At 49.7% G+C, this 25,985-nt stretch overlaps 1 protein-coding gene across 5 annotated transcripts in view; it reads right to left on the bottom strand.

The window, feature by feature from the left end:
* The window catches only part of WHRN (whirlin), an 86,942-nt gene extending 79,217 nt beyond the window's left edge, over positions 1-7,725 (bottom strand). For all 5 annotated transcript variants that reach the window (XM_045791089.2, XM_045791090.2, XM_045791091.2 and 2 more), the window contains exon 1: positions 6,319-7,725. In XM_045791089.2, the coding sequence (XP_045647045.2) occupies positions 6,319-6,936 (618 nt within the window). In that variant the 5' untranslated portion in view covers positions 6,937-7,725. The remainder of the gene's footprint in view (positions 1-6,318) is intronic.
* Between the last annotated feature and the right edge of the window lie 18,260 nt (positions 7,726-25,985).

Below are 25,985 nucleotides of genomic sequence, written 5' to 3'. Positions count from 1 at the left end.
CTTGGTTTTCGTGAAGCTTGTCTGGAGTGGGGAAGGCACACGACAAACGAACACGGTGACATGTCCTTCTCGTAGTGGCCACGGCGCTAAAGGAAATTACAGCAGGACAAGGGGATGGTGTGGGAGCCTGCTTTGGGGAAAGGGTAGCAGGGATATGGACGCCTGTGGATGTTACAGCGCTTGAAACCCTTGGTGACCTGTGGCCCCAGGTGGGTCTGTGCCCCCCACCCCTGTGACTCCCCAAAGGGCAGGGGCCATCGACCGTTCGTCTCTGAATTCTGAGTACCAGCCACAGGCCTGGGGGCGCTAAGTGCCGCTCAGACCTTGCATGGATAAATGGCTCCCGCAAGGACAGGCTGGGCTCAAACATGCCACCTGCCGTTGATGCATGGGCTCCAGACTCCCACTTAATAAAATGAAGTCTGTGGATGGTTCCTCAAAGGCTCCCAAATGTCAGGCACGAAGTACGACGGCTGCTTGCCTTCCAGCGGGGGGCCTGGCTCTGTCTTCCAGGAGGCTGGCTGCATAACGGCTAGGGCTGGGTTCCAGGCACGTGGTAGGGCAGAAGGGCCACTTCGCTTCAAATCCCCATGGTGACCCTGGGCTGGTCAATTTCTCCTCCTGGAGCCTGACCTTCCTGGCCTCCCCGCCTCCCCTGGGAAGGAGAAAGCACCTGGCACAGAGGGGGTGCTCACTCGCTGACGCCAGCCTCCTCTCTTCCCGGTAGCGTTCTAGCAAAGCAAAGTTCAAACACAAGTGCACTGGCCCCATGGTGCTGCCTCCCGCAGCGGCCGCCAGGAGTGCACAGGAAACAAATGGTCTGATTCCTGTTCTTGGCACCCTTTGCCACCTGCCTTGCCGTAAAAGTCAAATGAAATGTCTGCAGCACAGGAATCTCTAAAAAGCAGCCCCCCACCCTGGGGCACAATTAGAAGCCTGTGTGAGCTCCCTGTTAACATCCGATTCTTGCTCGGGGGTTTTAAAAAAAAAAAAAAAGGAGAAAAAAGAATAGGTTTTGAAAGATTTGTATTTCAACCTCCAACCACCTCGAGCCGTTAAATGTCATTCCTTCTAATCAAATTCTTTGGTCCTTGCCGGGCACTAGTCTGGGGTCCCTGAGCAGTGGAGACCAAATGCTGCTCTTCCAGGTCATAAAAGAACCTTGCTGGAAAGCCAGTTGGAGCCTAATCCCCCATGGACGCCTGCTTCAGTGCAAAGCCCTTTGCAGGGCGGGGCAGGGGGGGGTTGGGGGGCGGATTATGACTCGGAGGAGACGCACATGTGCTGGGCGCATGAGCAGACAGGCGTGTGAGGGGTGGCGTGCACTTGACAGGTGCATACAGGCTGGGTGCCGCATGGCAGAGGTGGGAAGCAACCACACACACAAAATCCAATTAGTCGGGGGTTAAAGGATCATACTTATCTTTGCCGCCCCATCGAGATGATGAATCTATGGCAGGTAATAAACAACGCCAGGTCTGTCGCAAGAGGGAGGTGACAGGAAAACAAGCAGCTAGCGCTGGGGTAATTCTGTATGTCGTTCGTGTCCAGCTTAAAGCCAAGAGGCAGGAATCTTCTAATAATAATATCCTAACTCCTAAAAAAAAGATAACGGCATTCTCTTCCAGCCTACAAAACGCTTCCTTCATCTGAAGGAGAACTAACCCGTTGCAAGAGGATTTTGTCCTACCTGGGCACTGTAATTGTCTAAAACCTTGAGTATCAGCTTGGGCCATGTAAATAAATAAGATTAAATTAAAGAAATGGACCTTCTCACTGCACTCTGGATCCAGCAAGCAAACATCTATTCAACAGAGTTCATTACGAGTGAGCTTTCAACACGTCATTGCCGACAAGACCCACAGGACCCAAGAAAGAGGAAGAGCCACAGAGGAAAGTCTGTGCGTCCCCAGGAACACATTACCCATGGCTTCCAAATTGGAAAACAGTAATAACACCAGGGGGAGAAGCTGCATTTCCAGATACAAAGTTAGAAGTGGTAATAATTTATAATGGCTTCAGCTAACCACGTACAATGGGAAAATGACAAATGCGTCGTTTAGAATGTGCTGGACTAAATGCAATGACTTATTTGAATATGGACAGCTTCTTTGCGGGTTATTACGCAGAAGGGGAGGGTGTGATGACGCTAATTAAATGAAACGGCCGGCCGCCGTTTTTAACTTCTGGAACATTTCAAATTCTAATATGCCCCTTGGAGGAACCCAGGGCAGGGGGTTCAGGGGGGATGCTGAGATTGTAATGAAGCCATTTCATTTTTATCGAGATGAAACACACAACCACACACACATCCCAGTAGCACCCGGCTACCCGCAGCCTGCCACCCACAGAATTAGGGATTCGGGGGGCAAGCGGGTAAGTGACTGCCGTTTTGAGCGCTCCCAGGGCAGTGCTGTGCATGCCACAATCCTGTGGTCGTCTTCTCATTTACTCTGGAGCGGCACCAGGGCTGGTGTTCTGGGGTCGAGGGAGAGGAATCAAGTTCTCATCAGTTCAGTGTGTAACCCGTCAAATTCCTGAATTAGTAGGAGGCTACACAGGTGTGCCAAGATTCTCGTCTCCCAATCCTCAGCCAACTTTCCTAACTCTGCCTTAAATGAAATCAATTCCAAAAGAACAAGAAGACACCGGATTAGACACCCTAAACGCCTTCTGGGTAGTACACACTGAGCAAATCGCAGATTGTCTGAGCCCGGAAGGGACCCTGGGCAGCTGCTGGCCCAGCCACCCGAGGGCACAGAGAGGGTCAGTGACTGGCCCAAGGTCACACAGCCAACATGTGGCAGAGCCCAATGCAGCATCCCTGGTCTGTGGGCTTCCTGGCTAATTTACCAACGCTTTTTGGCTGAAAACCTCCGAAAGGTCTCCTTTTTTTTTTTTTATTATTAGTTTGGCTCCTGTTCATTCAAGAGAGATTTTTCAAAAATCAAACATTTCAATGTAATTGCAAATAGTAAATGGCTTGCCTTACCTGGACCTGTCACTGATGATTTAGCAAATAGGCTTCAAGAGAAGGATGGGAGCCCCCTGGAGAGAGGAATAGAATCCTCGCTGAACTGCTCTGAGCAACAATGGATACTTGATTTGTGAGAGAGAGAAAGAGAGAGAGAAGTGGAAAAAAAACTTTCTATGTTCAATCTTCTCTATTCCTTGGAAGGAGGTGACCCTCTCTGATTCATGAACTCTTAAGTAACTTGATTCCTAAAATTTAATTTTCTTTTTATTATGCAAACACACACACACACACACACACACTCTCTCTCTCTCTCTCTCTCTCTCTCTCTCTCTCCTTCAGGATGCTCAAAGGATCTTTTCCCCCTCTTTCTACCTGCAGGAGAAAAATAAAGGTTTTAAGATTGAAAACACATCTCAAGAGCCAAAACACAGAAACAACCTAAGTGTATATTGACAGATGAACAGAAAAAGGACACACACACACACACACACACACACACGCACGCGCGCGCAGTGGTATATTATTCGGCCACACAAAAAAGGAAGGAAATTCTGCCCTTCGCGACAGCATGGATGAACCTGGAGGACGTTATACTAAGTGAAATAAGCCAGACCCATAAAAAAAATGCCAGCTGATCTCACTTCTACGTGGAATCTAAAAAAGTCTAATTCACAGAAGCAAAGAGCAGAACAGTGGTTGCCAGAGGCCAGGGGGGAAGGAAAACAGGAAAATGTTGGTCAAAGGGTACAGACTTTCAATTACAAAATGAGTAAGTTCTGGGGCTCCAAGACCCAGCATGGTGACGACAATTGATAATTCTGTACTGTTTGCTTGAAATTTGCTAAGCGAGTGTTCTTGCCACAAAAATAAAATAACTCTGTGAGGTGATGGATAACTAGCTTGACTGTGGTCACCTTTTTATCATGGACGACTAGCACAAATCATCGCACCATACACCCTAATCACACACAATTTTCATTTGCCGGTTCTACTTCCAGAAAGCTGGGGGAGGAAATAAACAAACAAACGAATAAATTAACAAACAAAATAACACCGAAGGAGAAAGAAAACAGGTCTCGTACTGAATGCAGTGTGGTCTATGGCGCAGAAAAACTGGTGGTATTTGACTAAAGTCTGGAAGTTCGGTTAAAATCCATAAGATCTCTGACGCAGTGCCCTACAGCGCTGTAAGTGGAGAAAATCCTGGTTTAAGGGTAGTTTGTAACCAGTAGAGAAGCTGGGGCCTCTCTTGGCTTGCGGTTCGGGGACTTAATGCCCTTAACTTTGTGGAGACGTGTCAACAGCCCCAGGTGTTCTTCTAAACTGTTCCCCTTTCCCCACGGAGTTAAGGTGACACAAAGCAGTTTTCATTTTGCCTGTTGCTTCGGAAGGTTCCAAAGGGGTGCATTCCGGGCAGGTTGTGTCTGGCGTTGGCCGGAAGGGGGGCACCCAAGGCAGGAGGTCATTCTGCCTTTGCCGACCCCTCCGTGGGGAAAGCGATAGTCAGGGACCCAGGGGGCTGCTCCGCTCACGGAGCTCCCGCACACATCCGAAGGCAGCTCTGCTCCTTTGGGTGCTCAGGAAACACACCACCGAGAGTTCAGGTTTAGCTCAGAGCCCGGCAGCTCCAGCCTCTGGGCACGCCCCACACTGGGATGCAGACCGCCGGGAGGGCCCGTGCTTTTAAAGTCCAGGGTACCTGAGGCCTTTCCAAGTCTGTCACCTTGTGATGAGTGAGTTACACAAGTCTTTAAAAATTGCCACTAAAATTGAATCCACAATTATAATTGACCATCTGGATCAAGTATCTTTTGCGTATAAATTTATCATCTGGGAACTCCAGACCTTTTAGGGCCAAAGGCTAATGGACTATTTCTTTATAAATACATGGAATGTCAGAGAAGGGGGAAAGACTGATGTGGGGAGAGGAGACAGAGAGGAGGGCAGGTGCATGGAAATCCCCAAGAGCCTTTGTCTGCTACACCCTCCCCTCTCCGAACAATATAAACCCATCAGGCTTTGCCCAGAAACAGCAGAGAAGTGTCTGAAATTTTCAAGGGGCAGCAGGCGGAAGGGTTGGCAACGAAACAAGGAAAGCGAGAATCAGGGAGAAGATGGTTGTGCCCCAAGTGAACAGTCAGGAAATGGGCTCGATACACACCTGACCACGGGTCACCGACGAGGACACAGGAAGTAGCCCTGGACCTCTGCTGCCTGACTACTTCCCAGCAGCCAGCAGGCCCTCAGCCGGTGCCCCAGTCACCTGCACTGAGGAGGACCCAAAGGCAGGGGCAAAGGGTGTGGTGGTGAGAAGCTGGGTCACAGGGCACCCTAAACCCCGAGGAAGCCTTTACCCCACGCAAGCTGAGTAGGTCACTGTTTTCTCCCCCAAAATTCTTCACTTCCTATACAAAGGTGGGCAAAGGTAGAGTGTGTGTGTGTGTGTGTGTGTGTGTGTGTGTGTGTGTGTAAACACCTTCAAGGGATTCTCGAATCCACATGTACACCAAACACTATCCATCTCAGACTCCAACTGGTTTTCAACAGCCCTAGGCGTGAGATTAGCAAACACGGAACCGCTTTAAACAGCTTGATTAAATCCCTAGGAGATTGCAGTCATGAGGTTATTTTTCTCAATTAACAGACACAAAAAGTGCAGCTACTCTCAAGGGGTTGGAGGATTTATTTCTGACATTGAGGCAGGGGCCTTCCTTCCAACAAGGTTAGGGACACTTGGCAGGTCCAGTTGCCCCATTTTCCTAGTGGAGATCCAGAGGTTTGGAGAGGAAAAGTGTCGGTCCCAGAATACACAGCCTGATACCTGAACAGCAGAGTCAGGTTGGAGCTCTGTGGATCTCCAGCACAGCCTCTCTGGGGCACGCTGGTGCTGACAAAACTTTCTTTCAGGGGCAAAACCCGACTGAACAACGAGAATAACAACAGCAGAAGCGGAGACCACCCACTGATGACTAACCCTAAGCCAAGAGGAGACCTTACCTTTTTTTTTTTTAATGCCCCTAAGAATCCCTATGCCTTTTCACACTTTGTAATCACGCATTTGCCGGAGTATCCGGTAATGTCTGTCTCCCACGCACTGCTAGCCTTTATGCCCCCACGAAAGCAGGGTCCAAATCTGTTTGGCCCACCACCTCGTGCGCATTGCCGGTACCTATTTGCTAAAAAAAACAAAACAAAACAAAACCTAGATATTCCTGACTTTAAGAAACATTTTTTTAAGAAAAATGGGGCCCAGAAAGATTAGGAGATTTGCCTTAAGGACACACACACAGGCAGAGCTCCTGTCACTCTGTCCTGTACTCGTCCCCAAACCACAGCCTTACCTTGACAGCCTCAGCGTGGGTCACCCGGGCCAGGGATTTGTCGTTCACACGCAGAATCTGGTCCCCGACTCGCAGCCCTTCCTTCTCGGCCAGGGAGCCTGGCTCCACCAGCGACACGTAGATGCCCACGCCATGCTCCGAGCCCCCGCGGATGCTGAAGCCCAAGCCCTCGTGGGCCTTGGCGCGCCGCAGGCTCACCAGGCGCACCTCCCCCGGCCCCGCGCCGTCGGGGCCGCCCCAGGCGGGCTGCCGGTAGGGGGTGGTGGCGGGCAGGTAGAGGCCCTCGGCGGTGTACTGGTCGAAGAGCAGCTGGTCGGAGCGCGGGATGACCAGACGCAGCATGGGCAGCAGGCGCCGCTTGACCGGGCTGTCCAGCAGCACGCGCAGGGTGCGCACCAGGTCGAAGACGTTGCGGCGCGCGTGGTACGCGTTCAGGCAGTGCGTGAACTGCTCCCGCTCCGCCTCGCTCAGCAGCGCCGTCAGCGCCTGGTGCAGCTGGCGCACGTTGGCAGACAGCAGCCGCAGCCCCGCGCCCCCACCGCCGCCCGCCCCGGCCGCCGAGCCCAGCGAGCCGGTGGAGGACGAGCTCACCGACAGGCCGTCCAGCGGCGCGTTCATCTCCCCGCCGAGGCCCGGACGGACGTGGGGCGCGCGGAGGGGCAGCGGCTGCGCTCGCCGGTACCGGCGCGACAGCCGGAGCCCGGGGAGCGCGGAGACCGCTGCCGGAGTCTGTGTTTCGTGGGGGGGGGGGGGGCGAGGAAACAGTGGCAGAATCCCGGGGGGATCGCGGAGACCGCCGCTGGAGTCCCGGACGCGTAAAGACGGAGGAGTCGAGATCCTGGAGTCCGAGGGGTGCAAAGACGGCGGCTGGAGTCGGGAGGACAAGGAGACGGCGGCCGGAGTCCAGGCAAAGCGGAGACAGCGACAGGGTCCCGGGGGACCAGGAGTTGGCTGCTGGAGCCCGGAGGTCGCGGAGACTGCGGCTGGAGTCCGGGGGGGTGGGGGGAGAGACGCGGAGAGAGCAGCTACATTCTGGAGGGCACAGAGACGGCGGGTGTCTGGAGTGGGGGGCGCAGCAAGGCGGACCGCCCCGTCACACCATGCCCGGGGCTCCCCCAGCCGGGCCGCCCGTTCCTCTTGGGCTGGGGGACCCCAAAGTCATAAGTTGGGGTAGGGGGAGCTCTAGTCCCAGAGCCCCCCGAACCGCAGCGGGTGGAACCGCGCGGGCGTCCGCCAGGGGCTGCGGGGCATGTCCGGGGATGCAGCAGCCCCGGGACCCCCGCGCTCCTGCGCCGCCTGGGCGCAGACGGAGCCGCGCGGCCGCGAGCCGGCACTTTGCGAACTGTTGAGCTGCCCGGGGCAGATCTTCCAGCGAGTTCCGACGCCGTCGCCGTCGCCTGCCCAGACTTGGCCCCGCCCCCTGCCCCTCCCCCTCTCTCCCCCTCCCCCCTACGGGCTCTTCAGGAAATGACGTCCCGCCTAGCGCCTGGCGGTTGCCTGGAGACGGGGTGAAACAGTCCAGCCCAGGGGAAGAAAGGGGTGAAAGTGGGGGTTGGGGTGGGAGGAGCTACGGGGGCACTGCGAGCCCTCTCCCCACTTCTCCAGCTAAGAGTTGAGATGCGGTGGGCTCCAAGCCTATGCTCTTTTGCGATCGAAGCCCAAGCCTCAGGACCGCTTTGGAGCAATTAGCCGGCCAGCCAATTCACAGTTGTGGGGGAAAATAGCCAACTTTTTGCCCCTAAAATGGTAAACGCTCCAGGCTCGGTTTTCTACCTTGACACACTGCGCTCCTCTCTTGCACGCCCTGACGTACGAGTTCAAGTGTTTATATGGACGATCGTTGGGCACCTACTGGGTGCAAGAGATACATACGAGCCTGCTGGAGCCACCTCCCGCGCGAGGGGCTCGCTGGACCCCTGCCTGATAGGCGGGAAAGCCGCTTTGAGAAATATGAGTGTACACAGCCCACATGCACGCATACACAAGCGGGTGAGTGTATGTGAATGAGGGGGGTGATTGTGTATCAGTGTTAGCGTACTGGTTGTGATCTTGTCAACAGGGGAAGAACAGGGGATTTCTGTGTATTATTGCTTACAACTTCATGTCAATCTACAACTATCTCAAAATAAATTTTTTTTAAATTTATGTAAGGGGTTGGGGAGAAAAGTATTCTGTGCCTTCCCATCCCAAGACGAAATGGGAAGATATTCCAAGGTGTGGCCTAGAGCTCTTCTCTCCCACCACACTGCCCCAAATATGATCTCAATTCAAAGGAGACACTGGTTAAAAATATGAAATCGCGGGACACCTGGGAGGCTCAGTCCGGTAAGCATCTGCCTTCGGCTCAGGTCATGATTCCAGGGTCCTGGGATTGAATCCCTCATCAGGCTCCTTGGAAGGGGGGGAGCCTGCTTCTCCCTCTGCCTGCTGCTCCCCCTGCTTGTGCTCGTTCTCTCTGTTTCTCTGAAAAATAAATAAATAAAATCTTAAGAAACAGTGAAATGCTGACCTCAAGGAGGTCACTGTTTCGCAGGGGAGAAAGACCACATGAATAAATAAAGTTAAAAACCAGTGTGGTAGATGTTGTGATGGCTGAGAGAGCCCAGGTTTAGGGGAGGGGAAAATTGGAAGGACTTAATCAAAGAGGGAACACCTGAACAGAGATCCCCCTAAGGAGAATGGGCTTTCTTTTCTGGGCATTGGGTAATCACAGAAGGATTTTCCACACTGTTAGCTTACTGCATGCCCAAAGCTGAGGCTGGGAGTCAAAGCTATATTCCCCCCACCCCCAATCTTCAAGCCTCTTATTCACTTCCCCATGACAGATCTAGGTTAAATTAATATCCAATGAACGTATTTGACGGAGTGTTTTAAATAACCTGTTAAGCTACCTTTGGACATATCTCTCACAGCCCGAAGTTTAGCAGTTAATGATGTGTATTGTTCTTCCTCCTTTTAACTGCCATTGAAGCCTTTGATGTAACAAGCCAAAGGTATTTAGATTTTTAAAAAATCAATCTCCCCCACCCCCCCAAATATACTAATGGCATGTCTCAAAATGACACCAAGCAGGGCTTAATTATATGCAGTTCAAGTTGCCTGCAAATGTATTTCATGCTCGGCTTTCACTTAGTTTGTGGTTCTAATTATAATTACTGTGATTGGCTTGATAAATGCACCTAGGAGCTAAGATCCCCATTCCCAACTTTCTCTCTGTGCAAGGATGCTTGCGAAAAGGTATTTTGCTTCAGGCAGTGGAAACTACATCACACACACATCTTAGTAGACAAAAAAACACTTTCTTCTGCAAACATCAGAGACCATCTGGGATGCCATGCTATCTTTTAATTTCATAGAGGCCAGTTTCTAGGGAGGGGCGCAGACAAGTACAAGACCATGGAAAAAGAACTCATTGGGGCTTCCTCCATCCCTCTTGCATAACCGCGTTAGTATCAGTTTGCACTGTGTACCCTCTGGGGCTCAAACCTCAAGAATCCTATTTCATGTCGGAAGATGTGTTTGTCGTTCAGAAATAAGCTCTTGGAAACCCAAGATGCCTGGGCTCCTGAGGGCTACACTGCCTCTGGCCTTCCAGACCTGGAAGGAAGCCCTGGCTCAGTGAGCAGACCTGGCCTTGGTTGCATACTGCCCTCTTCAGAAGGGAAGTATTATTCTCCCGTGTATGCGGCGGCTTCCCTGGGCTGGCTTCACCAAAGTCACTTTTGACAGTTCGTTACTGTTCCCCAACTCTGGCGAATCAATGCCCTTCTCTTATGGAACTTTCTGGAACCTTGAAGACACTGGAGCAGTTGAAAGACAGAGGGAAGAGTGAATTGTATTCAATGCACTCTGGATATTAGGAAATAAATCATTATTCCAGTCTGGAATGTCTGTTTACTAGTGGAGTGCCCCATAACAAATGGCTTCCCTTCTCATCTGTAAAATAGTTTCTAAACCTTTCCTGTGTCCCCAAAGGACAGTTGCAAGCACCACGTCCTGTCCAGTAAATGAAAACACACAGCAACTCTTAGAATAGTGTGAAGGTGTCAGTTCTTTTCTCCTCTTTTTTACGGCAATCTTAAAAAGCCTTTTTCTATTGCATAGTCATTTGGAACTCCTCCCCTTTCCTCTTATCCACTGGAATGTATCTGTAGAAAGCCCTAGAGAGTAATTTCATTTAAGATGCATTTCCTTCAGGGGGCGCCTGGATGGCTCAGTCGTTAAGCGTCTGCCTTCGGCTCAGGGCGTGATTCTGGAGTCCTGGGATCAAGCCCCACATCCGGCTCCTCTGCTGGGAGCCTGCTTCTTCCTCTTCTACTCCCCTGCTTGTGTTCCCTCTCTTGCTGGCTCTCTCTCTCTCTCTGTCAAATAAGTAAATAAAATCTTTAAAAAAAAAAAAAGATGCATTTCCTTCGGGACATAGAGAAAAATACAGCTAATGTTTCTTGAGTGCCAGACACCATTTTAAACACTTGTATTTTAACTCATTCAATCCTCCCAATTATTCTATAAAGACAGGTACAACCACCACCACCATCATTGTCATCATCACCATCATCATCCTGGTAAAACAGAAAAATCAGGACATAGGGACGTAACGGTCCCCAAGATTGCAGCAGTAGTTAATGGAAGAGTTGGGATTTGAACCCAGGCAGTCTGGCTCCAGAGTTCTTGCTCAACCACTATGCTGCACAGCCTCCCAAATGCTTAGTTCAAAGATGCTAAAAGGCCCCAGATGGGAATGGTATGAAGACCACATTTCCTTGAAGGTTGGGCTGGGAACGTCAGAGCCACATACTAATGATTCCCAGTTGGTAAGCTGACGTTTGGTGGAGGGGAGAACGCGTGCGGGTGTGTTTAATAAAGAACGCCTCATTGAGAGAGATGGGGGTGGAGAGGATTGGGATCCCAGCCCGGACACGGAGGCAGAGGCTCAAAGCAATCAGACGCAGGGTGTCGGAGGGAGTCGTATCTCCCAGCTTTGGAGTGATCACGTCCGCTCCAGGCCCACAGCCTATCTCTTCCCCACAATGTCAGTGGGGATACTATCAGCAGAGAAAAGGGAAATGTTCACCTCGATGACTGGTAGACAACGCAGACAATATTGATGAAAGTGCAGGGAGATAAGAGAGAGGCGAGAAAAAGAGAAAGAGCAAAACATCTGGAAAAGAGGATACAGGTACAGACACCCCGCCCCCATCCAAAAGTAGAGCGTTCCAGTGAAACCTTTTGGAGGCTGAACCGGCGTAAAGCAAAGAAGCAATGAACATTCATTACTATGGAAAAACTTTTGAGCATCCTCAGACCCCAGAAATAACTTCTCCCAGGCTGTTTTGTTACCTTAGGACACATCTTGCTAACGGATGCACAAAGTAAGTCCAGATCAAGCACAGTTGCTCACAGACCCAGCTCAGAGCTGTGCTGGCTTGATCCTGAGATGCAGAGAGCGGTTTCCGGGGAAGGAGCTTGGCGGGGGGGCGGGGCCGCGCTCGCTGCTGGGGGCGGGGGGGAGGGGATGCACTGCCTTTGTAGCAAACAGCTCCCCGCAAAACAAACCCTGAATATGCTATGCTTGCTTTTTGCCTTTTTTTTTCCCTCCCCTAAAAGCAAAATCCTCTTCGAATTTCTTTGGGTTAGCGAAAACAGATGCCAGCGTAGGTCTTCTGTAAAAGTGAGGTGACGTAATGCAAACTTTTGAAAAGCGGGGGATACCTGCGTTTATCTTGCTCTTGGCAAAATCTCCAAAGAGTCTGTCTCATAGTCACAAAGAATTTTGTGATATTTGTGCTAGGAGGGTGCTAGAGCATAGAATTGATCTCCAGGTTTCAAACCCGTCTTGGATATTCACTTGGGCAACTCATGGAGGTCTTAGGTGCCTCTGTGCCCTTTGCCTGTAAAATGGGGACGGTGGCGTTGTCATCAGCATTATGATTGACTGAGTTCATGAATGCGCAGCCCTTATCACCCTACCTGGCAAGTACCAGGTGTTCCCACAAGGCTTGCATCCATCTTGGTTAAAGTTCTTACCACACGGGAGCCCCCCAAGAACAGGGCCATGGACTCCTTGATCTCTCTGCGTCGGTGCTCAGCCCCAGGGCAAACACACAGTAACTGCTCAGTAATTAGTTGCTGAATGCATCCTTGATTCCCTCCCTCTCCCGCTCTTGTGTTACAGATGGGACAATCAAGGGCCAGAGAAGGTTGCTGTCTTATCCACAGTCCCACGGGGCGCCGGTGGTGCCCCTCACGGGCTCATTATTAGCTAAAGGGAAAATGTACTGAGAGCTTGCAATGAAAGGGCTAAGCACTTTACAGGCATCGTGTCTTTAATCCTCACAATAATCCTGTGAAATGGATATTATTATGACCCCTACTTTACGGATAAGAAAGCTGTGTCCGAGCTATGAGGCAGTTCTCCCAAAGTCTGTACTGTTAACTGCCCACAGTACTAACCCAAACGCGCCCTCTCTGCACCTGGCATCAAGATAGGTGGGAATGATGCTGACTTCTCTCATATCGCTTTGGGGGAAATAACAAATGATAACGATGGCAATAATAAATTTCAGGGAGCCAATTTGTGGCTAGAAAGAGGCAGAGCCGTGGAAGTGACCTTATCAGGCATGCCATGCTGTAATCCGATTGCTACATAGAGAAGAGCTGCTTTAATCAGAGGATTATATATGGGTTACACCCGGATATTCACTCCACGTATCAGCTGGCACAGATTAGAGAAGCTCCCAGAGGACACATCCTCACCATGTACACATCAGCATGGTTAACTGGGACATCCATTCATGCATTCACTCCATGCGTTCATTCATCATTCAGCCTGACTTAGCTCCTCCTCCATTCTGCCAGGCAACGTTCTAGACTTTCAGCAGGAACAAGACCACCAGGGTTCCTGCCCTCCTGGAGCTGACAGTCAGGAGCTGTTGTGTTGTGAGCCTCAAACATGCTAATGGTGAGCTCTGATGTTAGGGTCCCAGGCAAGGCTCCCCAGCCGGTATCTCTTTCTCTGAGCCTCAGCTTCTCAGGCTTTTTGGCATCAGCGTAAAGTGATATCCGGACTGCGGACAGACTTGGTGAAATAATTCCTGGTTATGTAAGCTTGGAGGAACTGCATCACCTCTCTGAGCCTCAGTTTCTTTATTCATTAAAAAAAAGAGCTATAAAAAGGGCTATAAAAGAGTAATGGTTGGGAAGTTAATGGAAATAATGCAGGTAAAGCACGTAGCGTTGTGCCTGGGACCAGGGCAGCTCTGCGCTGCTACAAGAATTGCTTCGAGGGGCACCTGGGTGGGGCAGTCAGTTGAGCAACTGAGTCTTGGTTTCGGCTCAGGTCATGATCTCAGGGTTCTGAGATGGAGCCCCATGTCGTGCTCCGAGCTCAGTGTGGAATCTGCTGGAGATTCTCTCTCCCTCTCCCTCTGCCCCTCCCTCTTGTGTGCACTCTCTCTCTAAAATAAATAAATCTTAAAAAAAATTGCTTTGAGAAAATAACTTAGTTTTGCTTATCTGTATGGATCCTGTAAGACTTCTTTTTTTTTTTTTTTAAATAATGAGGTGGCTAAATTTCTGGTTAATTGCTTCATGTCCTCGCTGATCCTCAAGGAGGCTTTTTGTTTTGTTTTGTTTTGTTTTGTTTTGTTTTAAAGATTTTTATTTATTTATTCGACAGGATAGAGACAGCCAGTGAGGGAGGGAACACAAGCAGGGGGAGTGGGAGAGGAAGAAGCAGGCTCATAGCGGAGGAGCCTGATGTGGGGCTTGATCCCGTAACGCCGGGATCACGCCCTGAGCCGAAGGCAGACGCTTAACCGCTGTGCCACCCAGGCGCCCCTGTTTTGTTTTTATTTTTAACTCCAGTCTTCAGGGGATTCTGAAAAAAGAATGCTATTCCCAGGACTTTCTGTATACTGTTGGCCAAGTCCTTCCTCTCCAGGCCTCAGTCTTCCCATCTGTACAATGAGGGGCTTGGAGGCAATGATCTCTAAGCCTTTCTAACTCTAAGAACAGTGTTTTTGTTTCTACGGCAGAGGAGGAGAAGGGAGGGGGAGGCAAGGACGAGGGGGAAGCAGGAAGAGCTTCCTGGGGTTCTGGGCAGACTTAGATTTAGAATTCCGTCCCTGGCTCCCTGGCTGACTGATGACTCTTCCTCTGACTGGTTTGAGGCTCATAATGTCTCTTTGCCTCCGGGTTTCAAATAGCAGCTAATGGTCCTAGCTGCCTTTCAGCAGGCTTTGTGATTTTGCCTTTGACTTTGACCATCTTCAAAGACACTCGGCAGACATCGTTATTACATTTACAGGGCCCGGTGTGTCCAAATGCTTGGCAAATTGTGTCAAAGAATCTATAACTGTTACAGAAGAATGCTTGCTCTCTGCATTCTTCTTTATTCCTTGGAAATTTGATATCCTCATTGACCTTCTATGAAGGTAACAATAAATGGAGTTTCAACATCCTGGAATTGTAGGGACTTTTTTTAGAGCCGGGCAGAACCTTAAAGATCATAGTCATTTATTCAATCAACAAACATGTTTCGAGTGCCTACTGTGTGTCAGGCACTGTAAGGGGGCTGAAAGTGCTGACGTCTTGTCCTTGTTCTCATGCCTCCCATCTAGTTGGGAATAACACGTGACGAGTAATACTGGCTCTGTGTTGTAATAGAGTATATCAGTTATCTATTGCTGTGTAACAAATTATTACAAACTTGATGGCTTAAAAAATACACATTTATTACCTCATAGTTTCCATGGGTCAGGCGTCTGGGCATGGGTTAGGTGGTTCCCCTGGCTCAGTATTTCACAAGACTGCAATCAGTGTATTGGCAGGGCTATGTTCTCATTTGAAGGCTTGACCAGGGAAGCATTCACTTCCAAATTCAGTCAATGGCAGAGTTCATTTCTTGTTACAGTATGACTGAAGGTCCCACCTTTTTGCTGGCTGTTGGCTGGGGGGCCATTTTTTTCATCCTGGAAGCCAGGCACAGTTTTTTTGCCACGTGGTCCACACATGGCAATGGACTTCTTCAGAGCCAACAAGGACATCTCTCTCTCTCTAGTCTGCCAAGATGGAGTCTTCCATAATGTAAGGTAATCTTAAGAGTGCCATCCCATCCTCTCTGTCACATAAAGTAACCTAATCAAGGGAGTGACATCCTGTCACTTTTGTCTCATACCATAGTTTAGAAGCAAGTCCCCGGTCCTGCCCAAGTGGAAGGTGGGTTGACTATATAAGGATGTGACTCACTGCACAAGTCACTGTAGGGTGTGTCTGCCACACAGAAAATGGACAAAGGATAACAGATGTGCAGAGAAGGAAGCCTCTACTTCTTCCAGGGGAGGTCAAGGTTTCCTGAAAGAGGGGACATTTGAAGGGTGACACTTGAAGGATGAGGGGGGTGGGTCACCTGGTGGACAAGGTAGAAAGGACACTCTGGGCAGAAGGAACAGCATAGACAAAGACACGAAGGCAGGAAAGACTACAAATCGTTCAGGGAACTGCAAGGAAGTTCTGCATAGCTGGACCCAGCAAGCATGTGGCCAGAGATCTAGCTGGAGAGAAGGTGGGCAGCCGCGAATCATGACAGACATGGGATGGTGGGCTGAGCACTTTTGACTGTATTCTAAAAACAGCAGAGAGCCATCAGTTTGTAGGTGTGACTTCCGATTCTTCCTGGAGGAGCAGCCAGCATCTTTTCTAACCGTTCTCGGAGATTTATAGAAGCACTTGTATTTCATAAAGAATCTTCGGGGAGAGTGGCAGCCTTTTAAGAGCATGATAGACACCAGAGTCTGCTCAAAATATGTCTGAGCCTCCATGGCGTCCCAAGCCGTTAACTGTTTATGTTGGAAGGAACTTTTAAACTTCCTGTGAGCCAATGACTGGCTTTTCTCCTCGCCTCAGTTTGGTGCAGCTTGGTCATGTGTGGCAGGCTTCATAATCACACTGACCTGGGTTCAAATCCTGGCACTGCCACTTGCCTACCGGTAAGACCTTAAACAAGTAAGTGTAGTGAGAACCAAATGCAATTACACACCAAGCACTCCTCTGGGATGAGTGTGTTAGTCTGTCAGGGCTGCCATAACAGAGGACCACGGGGGGCTTAAACAACAGAAATGTATTCTCTCACAGTCCTGGAGGCTGGAAGTCTGAGACCAAGGTGTCAGCAGGGTTAGTTTCTTCTGAGGCCTTTCTACTGAGTTTGCAGATGGCCACCTTCTCCCTGTGTCTCGCCGTGGTCTTCCCTCTGTCTCTCTGGGCATGTCTGCCGAATTTCCTCCTCTTACGAGGGCACAAATCATATTGGATTAGGGCCCACCCTGAAGATTTCATTTTAACTTAATTACCTTTTTAAAGACCTAATCTCCAAATATGGTTTGTCTGAGGTGCTGGGGGTTGGGACTTCAACATAGGAAATGGCGGGGGGGGGGGAACGCAATTCATTACATAATAGTATATTCTCAGCTAACGTTAGATACGCCTTCCTCCGCCTTCGAAGGTGAAAATGTCCATGCTCCAGCTGCAGGTGTGATTACTCAGCCTCTCATATTCTAGCTCTTCCATGAGAACCGGTTTGTCCCATCATACATCTTCCAGAAGGACATCGTTCACTCCTCACTCTAACAATACCAGCAACACCATGCCTGATGGGATCCCAATGCCACTGAAATATGGCTAACAAAGCAGCTGAATAACCTTTCTTTAATTTAATCCAATGGCAGTAATTTTCCAGAACACACCATTACAAGGGAGCAGAATGATCTCCAGGGCTTTCGATGCCTAATTAAAAGGCCCTGTAGCAAGAAGGAGATTGCAGTTATGTCTCAGAATCACATCATTCTGATTTTAGAGTTGTAGGAAATGAAGGCCTTTTACCCAACAGTGAGGAGGTTGGGCAGGGCGGCCCAGAGGAATTGTGGGGGCCTCTGTGGGTCCTATGGAGAAGGCTTTGTGCCATTGTTTCTGCTTGTCGGAATAAGCCAGGGTCATTCTTCTTTCCTTGTGGGTGACGAGGCCAGGAAGACCTGACCATGGGCTGAAACGGTCGTTGGCCAAGGAATCTCAGGGACAACTGACCCATTTTCAACATTGACTTATTGACCATGTGTTAGGTGCTGTCGGTGGTGGGCATGGTCATCAAAATCACTGATGCAAATATCTCAAAATTATGGATTCATAACTTGGGGCTCGTACTCTCGCACACTTGTGAATTCTGGTCTCCAAAACCGTGTGAGAATCAATTTCTGTTGTTCCAAGCCACCCAGTTTGCAGTAATCTACCAAGCAGCCCTAGGAAATTAATACCCATGGTTAATAATAATTACCTGAAGTTGATGCATTTCAAAATATAAAATCAATGTAGTTATTAATATATTTATCTTTTAAAAAATTTCAATTTTAAGTAATCTCTTCACCCAATGTGGGGCTTGAACTTACAACCCTGAGATCAAGAGCCACATGCTCCACTGACTGAGCCAGCCAGGCACCCCTATACTTATTATTATTATTATTATTATTATTATTATTAAATCAAAATCAGATTATGAACTTGGAAACATTCTGTAAGCCCTAAAGACAACAACCAGCCCAGCACTGGACTGATGGGCTGGGTCCTAGAAAGAGAGGCCTGTGTGCTGGCTCCCTGGTCCCCTGACCCCTGCTCCAGAAGGGGGGTTAGACAATGAGAGTACAGTGACGTGGGCAATTAAGCAGAGGAAGGCAAATGCGGCACAGAAGGCCACCTAACCCAACGTGGGGCTGGATGTCAGGAAGGCTTGCTGGAGGAGTCAGTGCTGAGCTGAGTCATAAAGGAGAAGCAGGTGTAAAGCATTGTGGAGGGCAATCTGGAAGCGAAGCCTAACTTTTTCATGCATCTGAAAGGATGACTCGGGGTTTACCCCATCAAGAAGGTGGAAAATACAAGTCTGACAGAAACCCCACTCAACCAATTAACTTCAGAAAAGAAATGTGATTGGAGAATTGCATATTGAAACAACAAGATACCCTTTCATACCTGCCACGTTGGCAAAAATCAAAATATCTGGCACTACCAAGTATTCACAAGACTGTGGTACAAGAGGATCCCGCCTACAGGGCTAGTGGGGTGTAAACAGGCACGACCACCATGGGAAGTACTTGGAAATATCTAGTACACTTGAAGATATGCCAAATCTAGCAGCTCTAAAGCTTGATATATTCCCTGGAGGAACTCTCACTCATCTGTACCCAAAGTGTGTCAGTTAGTTTCTGCTGCGTAACGAATCATCCCAAAATGCAGCACCTTAACCAACAATCACTGATTTAGCTCACACTTGTGTGGGTCAGCTGGGCAGTTCTTCTAGCCTGGCCCAGCTTGGCTCATCTCTGCTGGGCTCTTCCTGTACGAGAGGTCAATGGGAGGGTCGGCTGGTGGTGCATGAGCTAGCGTGACTTCGTTTCATGTCTGTTGGTTTGCCGGCTGTTGGCTGCAGTGAAAGGAGCGACTGAGCTGCCCGTCTCGTGTCCTTTAGCTCTGCGCCATGGTTAACACCCGTGCTGGGTGTAGGGGACGTCCCTAATATATGGCCGCTAACGTCACACTTGCCTGCAGGATGAACTGATGACATGGATGAGAAAAAGGCAACCTTAGAAGCTTTATTCTGTTTCTTTTCTTTTCTTTTCTTTTTAACAATAGCTTTATTGAAGTATTATTCATATGCCATTCAACTCACCCACTTAAAGTGAACAATTCAATAGTTGTAAATACATTTGCAAAATTGTGAATCGTCCCTGCAGTCAATTTTGGAACATATTTGATCACCCCAAAAAGAACTCCATACTCTTTGGCCATTAACCCCCCAATCTACTGTCCCCTGTGCCCTAGGCAGCCACCAGCCTACCTTCTGTCTCTAGAGACTTGCTTGTCCTGGACCTTTCATAGAAACGGAATTATATAATATTTGGCCTCTTTTTTAAAATGTTTTCTTTTTTTAAGGATTTTATTTCTTTATTGTCAGCGAGAGAGAGAGAGAGAGAGAGCACAAGCAGGAAGAGCAGCAGGCAGAGGGAGAGGGAGAAGCAGACTCCCCCCTGAACAAGGAGCCCGACGCGGGACTGGATCCCAGGCCCCTGGGATCATGACCCGAGCTGAAGGCGGATGCTTAACCAACTGAGCCACTCAGGTGCCCCACACTCGGCCTCCTTTGACTGGCTTCTCTCACTTAGCATAACGTTTTCAAGGTTCCCCCAGGCGATAGCATGTATCAGCTCTCCGTTCCTCTCCGTGGCTGAGCAATATTCCACCGCACGGCCACACTACACTTTGCTTACCCATGCATCAGTAGAGGAATGAGTGGGTTGTCTCCACTCCTGGCTGTCATGAGCAAGCTGTGTTGAGCATTCACGTACAGGCTTTTGTGTGGACACACGTTTCCACTTCTTTCAGGAGTAGGATTTCTGGGTCCTATGGTAGCTCTGCGTTAAACCTTTCCAAGAGCTGCTAGACTGTTTCCAAAGTGGCTACACGGAGCCTTGGAATTTTACAGCCTTGGGGGCCTTCTAAGCTAACATGTATACGTGTAACTTTTCGCTCCTTCTTTGCTCTTGTTTGCTTTGTTTCTTTGCCGGCTTTTTCTAAACCAGGATTCAGATGTGCTGCGGCTTCAGGCCCAGTGAAGCCGACGGGGTTTGGGCAAGCTCTCTCTGCCTGGGCCTCCCATCGGCCTCTGAGGCTCCAGCAGGATTTACGGCCGGCGGCTCCCCCACCTACCTGCTTGCATCGACCTCATGCAGAAGCTTTCCGTTCTCGGTTCGGTTTCATTCCCGTTTCCTCTTCTGTGAAGACTTCCATGCCTCCCCTCCTCCACCAGACCCCTGGGGAAGGTTCCGAGGGTCATCGCACCAGCCCCTCACTTCTTCTGGGGACTGAGGCAGGAGAGCAGTCTTGGGGTTGTAGGGGCCCAGATCAGAAAAGAAGTTCGTGGCAGAACTGAAAGGGGTTTTTCCCCCTTATTATAGTTATAATGCATGCTTATTGTATAAAAATGAGAAAATAGTTATAATTCAAAAACAAAAACATTAAAAAAAACCATCACCCATAATTTCACCACGTATAGAAAACTAATGTTAACATTTTGGTTTATAACTTTTATTCATTTAATTAGTCATTAATTTATTCAATAGATGTTTACACGGTGTCTACCAATTGCCAAGTGCTTTACTAAACCCTGCAGACATTTTTCTTTGCGTGTGTATATGTGTATAAATACATACATAATTTCCTACGAAAACCAGGATCATCTGACATATGTGTTTTATCATTTAAATTTCTCTACCATTCCAATGATATGTCATACATCCCTTTTTATGAAAATTCATATAAATCTCCATGCTCATCCTTAATGACTGCAGAGAATATACAATGAGTTATTTAATCAATCCCCCATTGTTGTACACACTGGTTATTTTTAACTTTCCTTGATAATTACAGCTATTATCAACACAGCTGTAATCATCTGTTTGTCTCCTTGGTTCTTCAGATAAATTTGTAGAACTATAACTGCCAGGTCAAAAGCAATATAAATATTTTTAAGGCTGCTACTGATACATTTTGGCAACTGACCCATCAAAAGTAACTGCAAGTCTGGTCTCGCATCAGCCATGCGTAAGAACGCCTGCGCCTCACCCCTCATCAACATTCTACTAAGCCCTGGGTAATTTCTTCTTTTCCAATATGAAAAATAACAAATGGTTTTATTAGTTTCCTAGGGCTGTTCTTACGAAGTACCTCAAACAGTACTGTGGAAAATAACAGAAATTTATTGTGTCACAGTTCTGAAGGCTAACGTCCCAAATCGAGGTGTTGGCAGGACCGCCCTCCCTCCGAAAACTGCAGAGGGATGGTCCCTCCTCTTCCTGGCTTCTGGCAGTTTGCTGGTAGTCGTCTGTGTTCCTCGGCTTGCACAGCATAACTCTAGTCTCCAGCCTTGTCATCCCATGGCTTTCTCCCTGGGTCTCTGTCTTCGTATGACCATCTTATTAGATGGACACCAGTCATAGTGGATCAGGGACCCATCCTGGAGCAGTAAGACCTCATCAACCAAGTACATCTGCAACGACCCTATTTGCAAACAAGATCATATTCTGAAGTACCGGGGGTTAGGGCTGCAGTATAACCCCCTCTTGCAGGGTTGCGGGGGGTCAGCATTCAACTTAGAACGATGGCATGACATACGTGAATTTTTGGCTGATTGGCATTTTTGATTACATACTTGAAATTGTGATTCATTACTGGTAAAATTGAACATCTTCCCATATGAACTTTAGGTCATTTTTCCATCGGGCTATTTGTCTCTTCCTTATTTATTTACAAAAATGCTTATATAATAAAATATTCATGCTTCAACTCCAGGCTTTTCTCTTTTGCTGAGTTTCAAACACAGCAAGATCTGCCCAGACTTTGGGGCATTTGTAAAATTGCCAGAGCATGTAGCTTGCTGTGGGTGCCGTTCTCTGCGCCCCCGGGCGCTGTGAGACACTCCTCGCCTAGGAGCCCGGCTGGAGGACGATGTGACTTCACGGCTTCTGTGTTAGTCAGGACAGGCTAGATTGTGCTGCCTGCAAGAATGACCCCAGGGGCGCCTGGGTGGCTCCGTTGGTTCAGCATCTGCCTTCGGCTCAGGTCATGATCCCGGGGTCCTGGGATCGAGTCCCACATTGGGATCCCAGCTCAATGGAGAGTCTGCTTCTCCCTCTCCCTTTGCTGCTCCTTATGCTTGTGCTCTCTCACTCTCTCTGTCAAATAAGTAAATAAAACCTTAAAAATAAAAGTACGACCCCAGAAATCTTGACGGGCTGCAGCACCCAGGTTTATTTCTTGCTCAGACCACGTGTCTACTGCAGGTTGGCCGAGACCCTGCTGCATCATCATGGCAGGATCAAGGCTCCCAGAACAGCTCCCATCTGGGACATCAGGGTCAGGGAAACAGAAACAGCTCTGTTGTTTGAACAGAGAGAATTTAATACAGGGAGCCATGCTCATAAGTGCCGGAGGACTGACAAATCACAGGGAACTATGGGGTGATGCAGACAGCCCTGCAGAGAGCAGAGAAAGACCACCCCGGGTCTGGGGGACCAAACGGAAGGCTTGGAGTCATCAGAGCCTAGCTGCCCCAAAGCGAACAGCACAGAACTGGTGTGCAGAACCCCAGAAAGTGGGCGCAGCTGCCGCCGGCAGGCACCTCACCAGGGGCGCAGTGGGCCTGGCTCTGGGAGGACGAGAACACCTGGAAACGGAGCAGTGGCTCGTGCAGGACCAAGGGCTACTGCTGTGACAGCAGGCAGATCAGCAGGCGAACAGGCACAAGGAGAAGTCTTCTCCCCTCCCCCAGCCTTGTAGCCTCCCCCAGTGCCCACTGCTGCTGGCTTAGCCAGGGCTGCGATCACCCGATGACACGAACCAAGTGGCTCAGGCCCCAGACATGTACTTCTCGCAGTCCTGGAGGCTGGAAGGCTGAGATCAGGGTGCCAGTACGGTCGGGGTCTTGGTGAGGGCCACCTCCCTGCTGTGTCCTCACATGGCAGAGAAAGCCAGATCTTGTCTCTCTTTCTCTTTTTATAAAAAGGTTCCACTCTCAGAACCTAACCTAACCCTATTTACCTCCCAAAGACCCCCCTCCCCCCACCTCCCAATTTCATCACATTGGGGGTTAAGGTTTCAACATATGAATTTGGGCAAGGACACAAACGTTCAATCATAGTAAACGGCGGAACCAAAGGGAACCACTCGCTAAAGAGCTGGCACAGAAGAGCAGAGTAGAGCTGCGTGGGTCTGGGACTGTAACCGGCACAGCCCATCGTACGGCCGAGGGACCAAGGAGCATGCGCTGCTCCAAAAGCCTTGCTCAGCAGTCGTACCACCAGCCACAGCTCCCTGGCCTGAGCAAGTCGTGGGGAAGGTGGGTGCGTTCTCCTGCACGAAGGGCCATCCGATGTTGTGGACAGTAAATACAAAACAGCTGACCACCACTTCAGTTCAGCTGCCGGGGTCCAGCAGACTAGCCCCGGTGAGCAGCCCATCAGCGGTGATTGGATCTTCCTCCCAGGAGCAGCGCCTCGTTCTAAGACAGCCTCGAAGCCCAGATGTGGTCCAGTTGCGTCGGCATCACCTTGGAGGCTCCGTGGAGATGTAGCCTCACCCCCCACCTGCTGCATCAGAACCTGCATTTTAACAGGGTCCCCGGGCTGGAGGGGCTCCTCTCTCCCGCCTCGACAGAAAGGAGGGTACACCTTGCACCTAAGCCTGGGGTAGGTTTTACCCAGTTCCCCTGCACCAATAGCCCCGAATTAGTGTCAGCTCCTTGCAGACTCTGGCCTTAATTTGAAGGTCCCTCTTAGTTCCCCACATCGGTGGGAACTTTATGCCTCTTTCTGTTTTTCTGCCTTGTCATAAAGAGTTAGTCAGAGGCTGGCAGGCAGCACGTGCGGATTGCGAGTCAGTTGTCACTTTGTGCGATTTCTTTTCTTTTTTTTTTTTTAAAGATTTTATTCATTCATTTATTTGACAGAGATAGAGACAGCCAGCGAGAGAGGGAACACAAGCAGGGGGAGTGGGAGAGGAAGAAGCAGGCCCATAGCATAGGAACCTGATGTGGGGCTCGATCCCATAACGCCGGGATCACGCCCTGAGCCGAAGGCAGACGCTTAACCGCTGTGCCACCCAGGCGCCTCACTTTGTGCGATTTCTTGATGCCCAGTCCGTCCGTGGCTCTGATTTGCTGCTCAGGTTCCGGGTAGACATGGATTTGGGGGGACACCATTCCACTCACTACCAGGTTGAATTTGGGGACCCCCTAGGGCTCACTCCAAGACTGAAATCCCTTTGTTGACTCCCTGGTTCCTCTGCGTGGAGGCTTCAGAACACCTTGGCCTCACACCCTATCTCTACACTAAGGCACTTTGGGGACAAGAGGCACGTGTCCCCCTACCGCTGGGATTGCACTCACCTCAAATCCAAATACGGCACGATGAGTTCATTAACAACAAATCTCTTTGGGGGGCCTGGGTGGCTCCGTCATTAAGCGTCTGCCTTCAGCTCAGGGCGCCATCCCAGGGTCCTGGGATCGAGCCCCGCATCGGGCTCCCCACTCCGCTGGGAGCCTGCTTCTTCCTCTCCCACTCCCCCTGCTTGTATTCCCTCTCTCGCTGGCTGTCTCTCTGTCAAATAAATAAAATCTTAAAAAAAAAAAAAAGAACAAATCTCTTTGCCTTTAAAGCATGCAAATCCGTGCAGGTCTGCAGCAATTGACTGTACAAAGCCAATTATTTTTAAAAAGTGTTTTAATTTTTCATATGCTGTGATCCTCCTTAAAGCAGCGGCCTGGGCAGCTTTAAGTAACAAGGCCACCGAAGCCGGCAAACAGAGTGCTTGGGTGTGCTTCTCCCTTCCTCTGGACTACACCCAGCGCCGGCACGGTTATTTGCGGAGAGAGGGCCTTGCGCCATGTGGTCCCCCGGAAAGGTGAGCCCCAGGAGGGCAGAGACCAGGTCACGTGCCTTCTCGTGCATATCAGACGGTTTCCAGCACACAGCACTTAGTCGACTTTGGTCAAGCTTCCATACACAGACCCCAAGAGGAAGATGCGTAGACACGTGGGTATCATGGAAATGCTCCCCGGGAACTCTGTAGAGAAGTAGGGGATGCAGACCGGGAGGAGGAGGAGGGCCAGCAAGCAGGGCGAGGGCCAGGGGAGCTGAGTGAGGTACCCAGGATGCAAAAATGTGGAGGTTGGTACAGGCACCTCAGAGTGAGTGTCCCCTTAAATTCTGTGCCCCACTATGTCACTTGCTTCACCCTACCGCCAGCCTTCTGGGCAGGAATGTGATTTCAGACAAAATCCCTCCCAGACAGCTTCAGCCTGATCCCATTGGGCCGCTGGAGTATAAGTTGCATCCACAGTTTTCTTGAGTAGAGTCAGGATCTGGGGCTTTCTGACTTCTGAGCTCTGCAGCGCCTGGGTAAAGGCACCCTGGGAACGGGGAGGATGTACATTCCCCAGGACAGGCCTGGCAAGAGTCAAAGGTGTGAGCTATAGGGCACAGAAACAGTAAGAAGTGGTCTAGGTGCAGTATTAATAATATACCTCCCCAGTGTTTGTTGGGTGAATGAATGACGGAAGAAAGAAATTTATGAGTGAATTAACAATCAAACAAAAGATGAATTCGCTGAAAATTGAGAATGCTCGAAAAATCCTGTTCTACAGCTAACTGTGAGCTCCGACCCATTCGGCCTGTGGGGCTAATGTTTATTTAATGCTGGGTGGCAAGCATCGTGATGGATGTTCTTACAGCAAAGTCCAGGCGAATTCCCATCATTGGTGGATACACAGAGTATCCACCGATACGATCCAAATGCTGGTGGACATAACAGCCCAAACGAGAGCGGGGCAGAGTGTCCTTCCCTTCCCTGGGAGCATCCCCTGAAAGAGGGGAAGGGAATGAGGACCCTGGTTACTGGTGTGTGAGTGCCCTGGCTGGTGGACTCTTGCCTGCCTAATCCCAGTCCTGCCCATGACTATGGCTCCTGAAAGCAGCCCAGCATATTATATCAGCATTTAAATCCCATCACATCTCCCTGCTGACTTTCATTCCAAAATATTTATTCATTTGATGGCTCAGAATAATTGCCTC

This window comes from Ursus americanus, chromosome 18 (genome assembly GCF_024610735.1).
Source record: "Ursus americanus isolate L20-20 chromosome 18, mUrsAme1.1.p, whole genome shotgun sequence".
In the NCBI taxonomy this organism is placed as follows: Eukaryota; Metazoa; Chordata; class Mammalia; order Carnivora; family Ursidae; genus Ursus; species Ursus americanus.
This window is presented reverse-complemented; position numbering and strand designations above follow the sequence as displayed.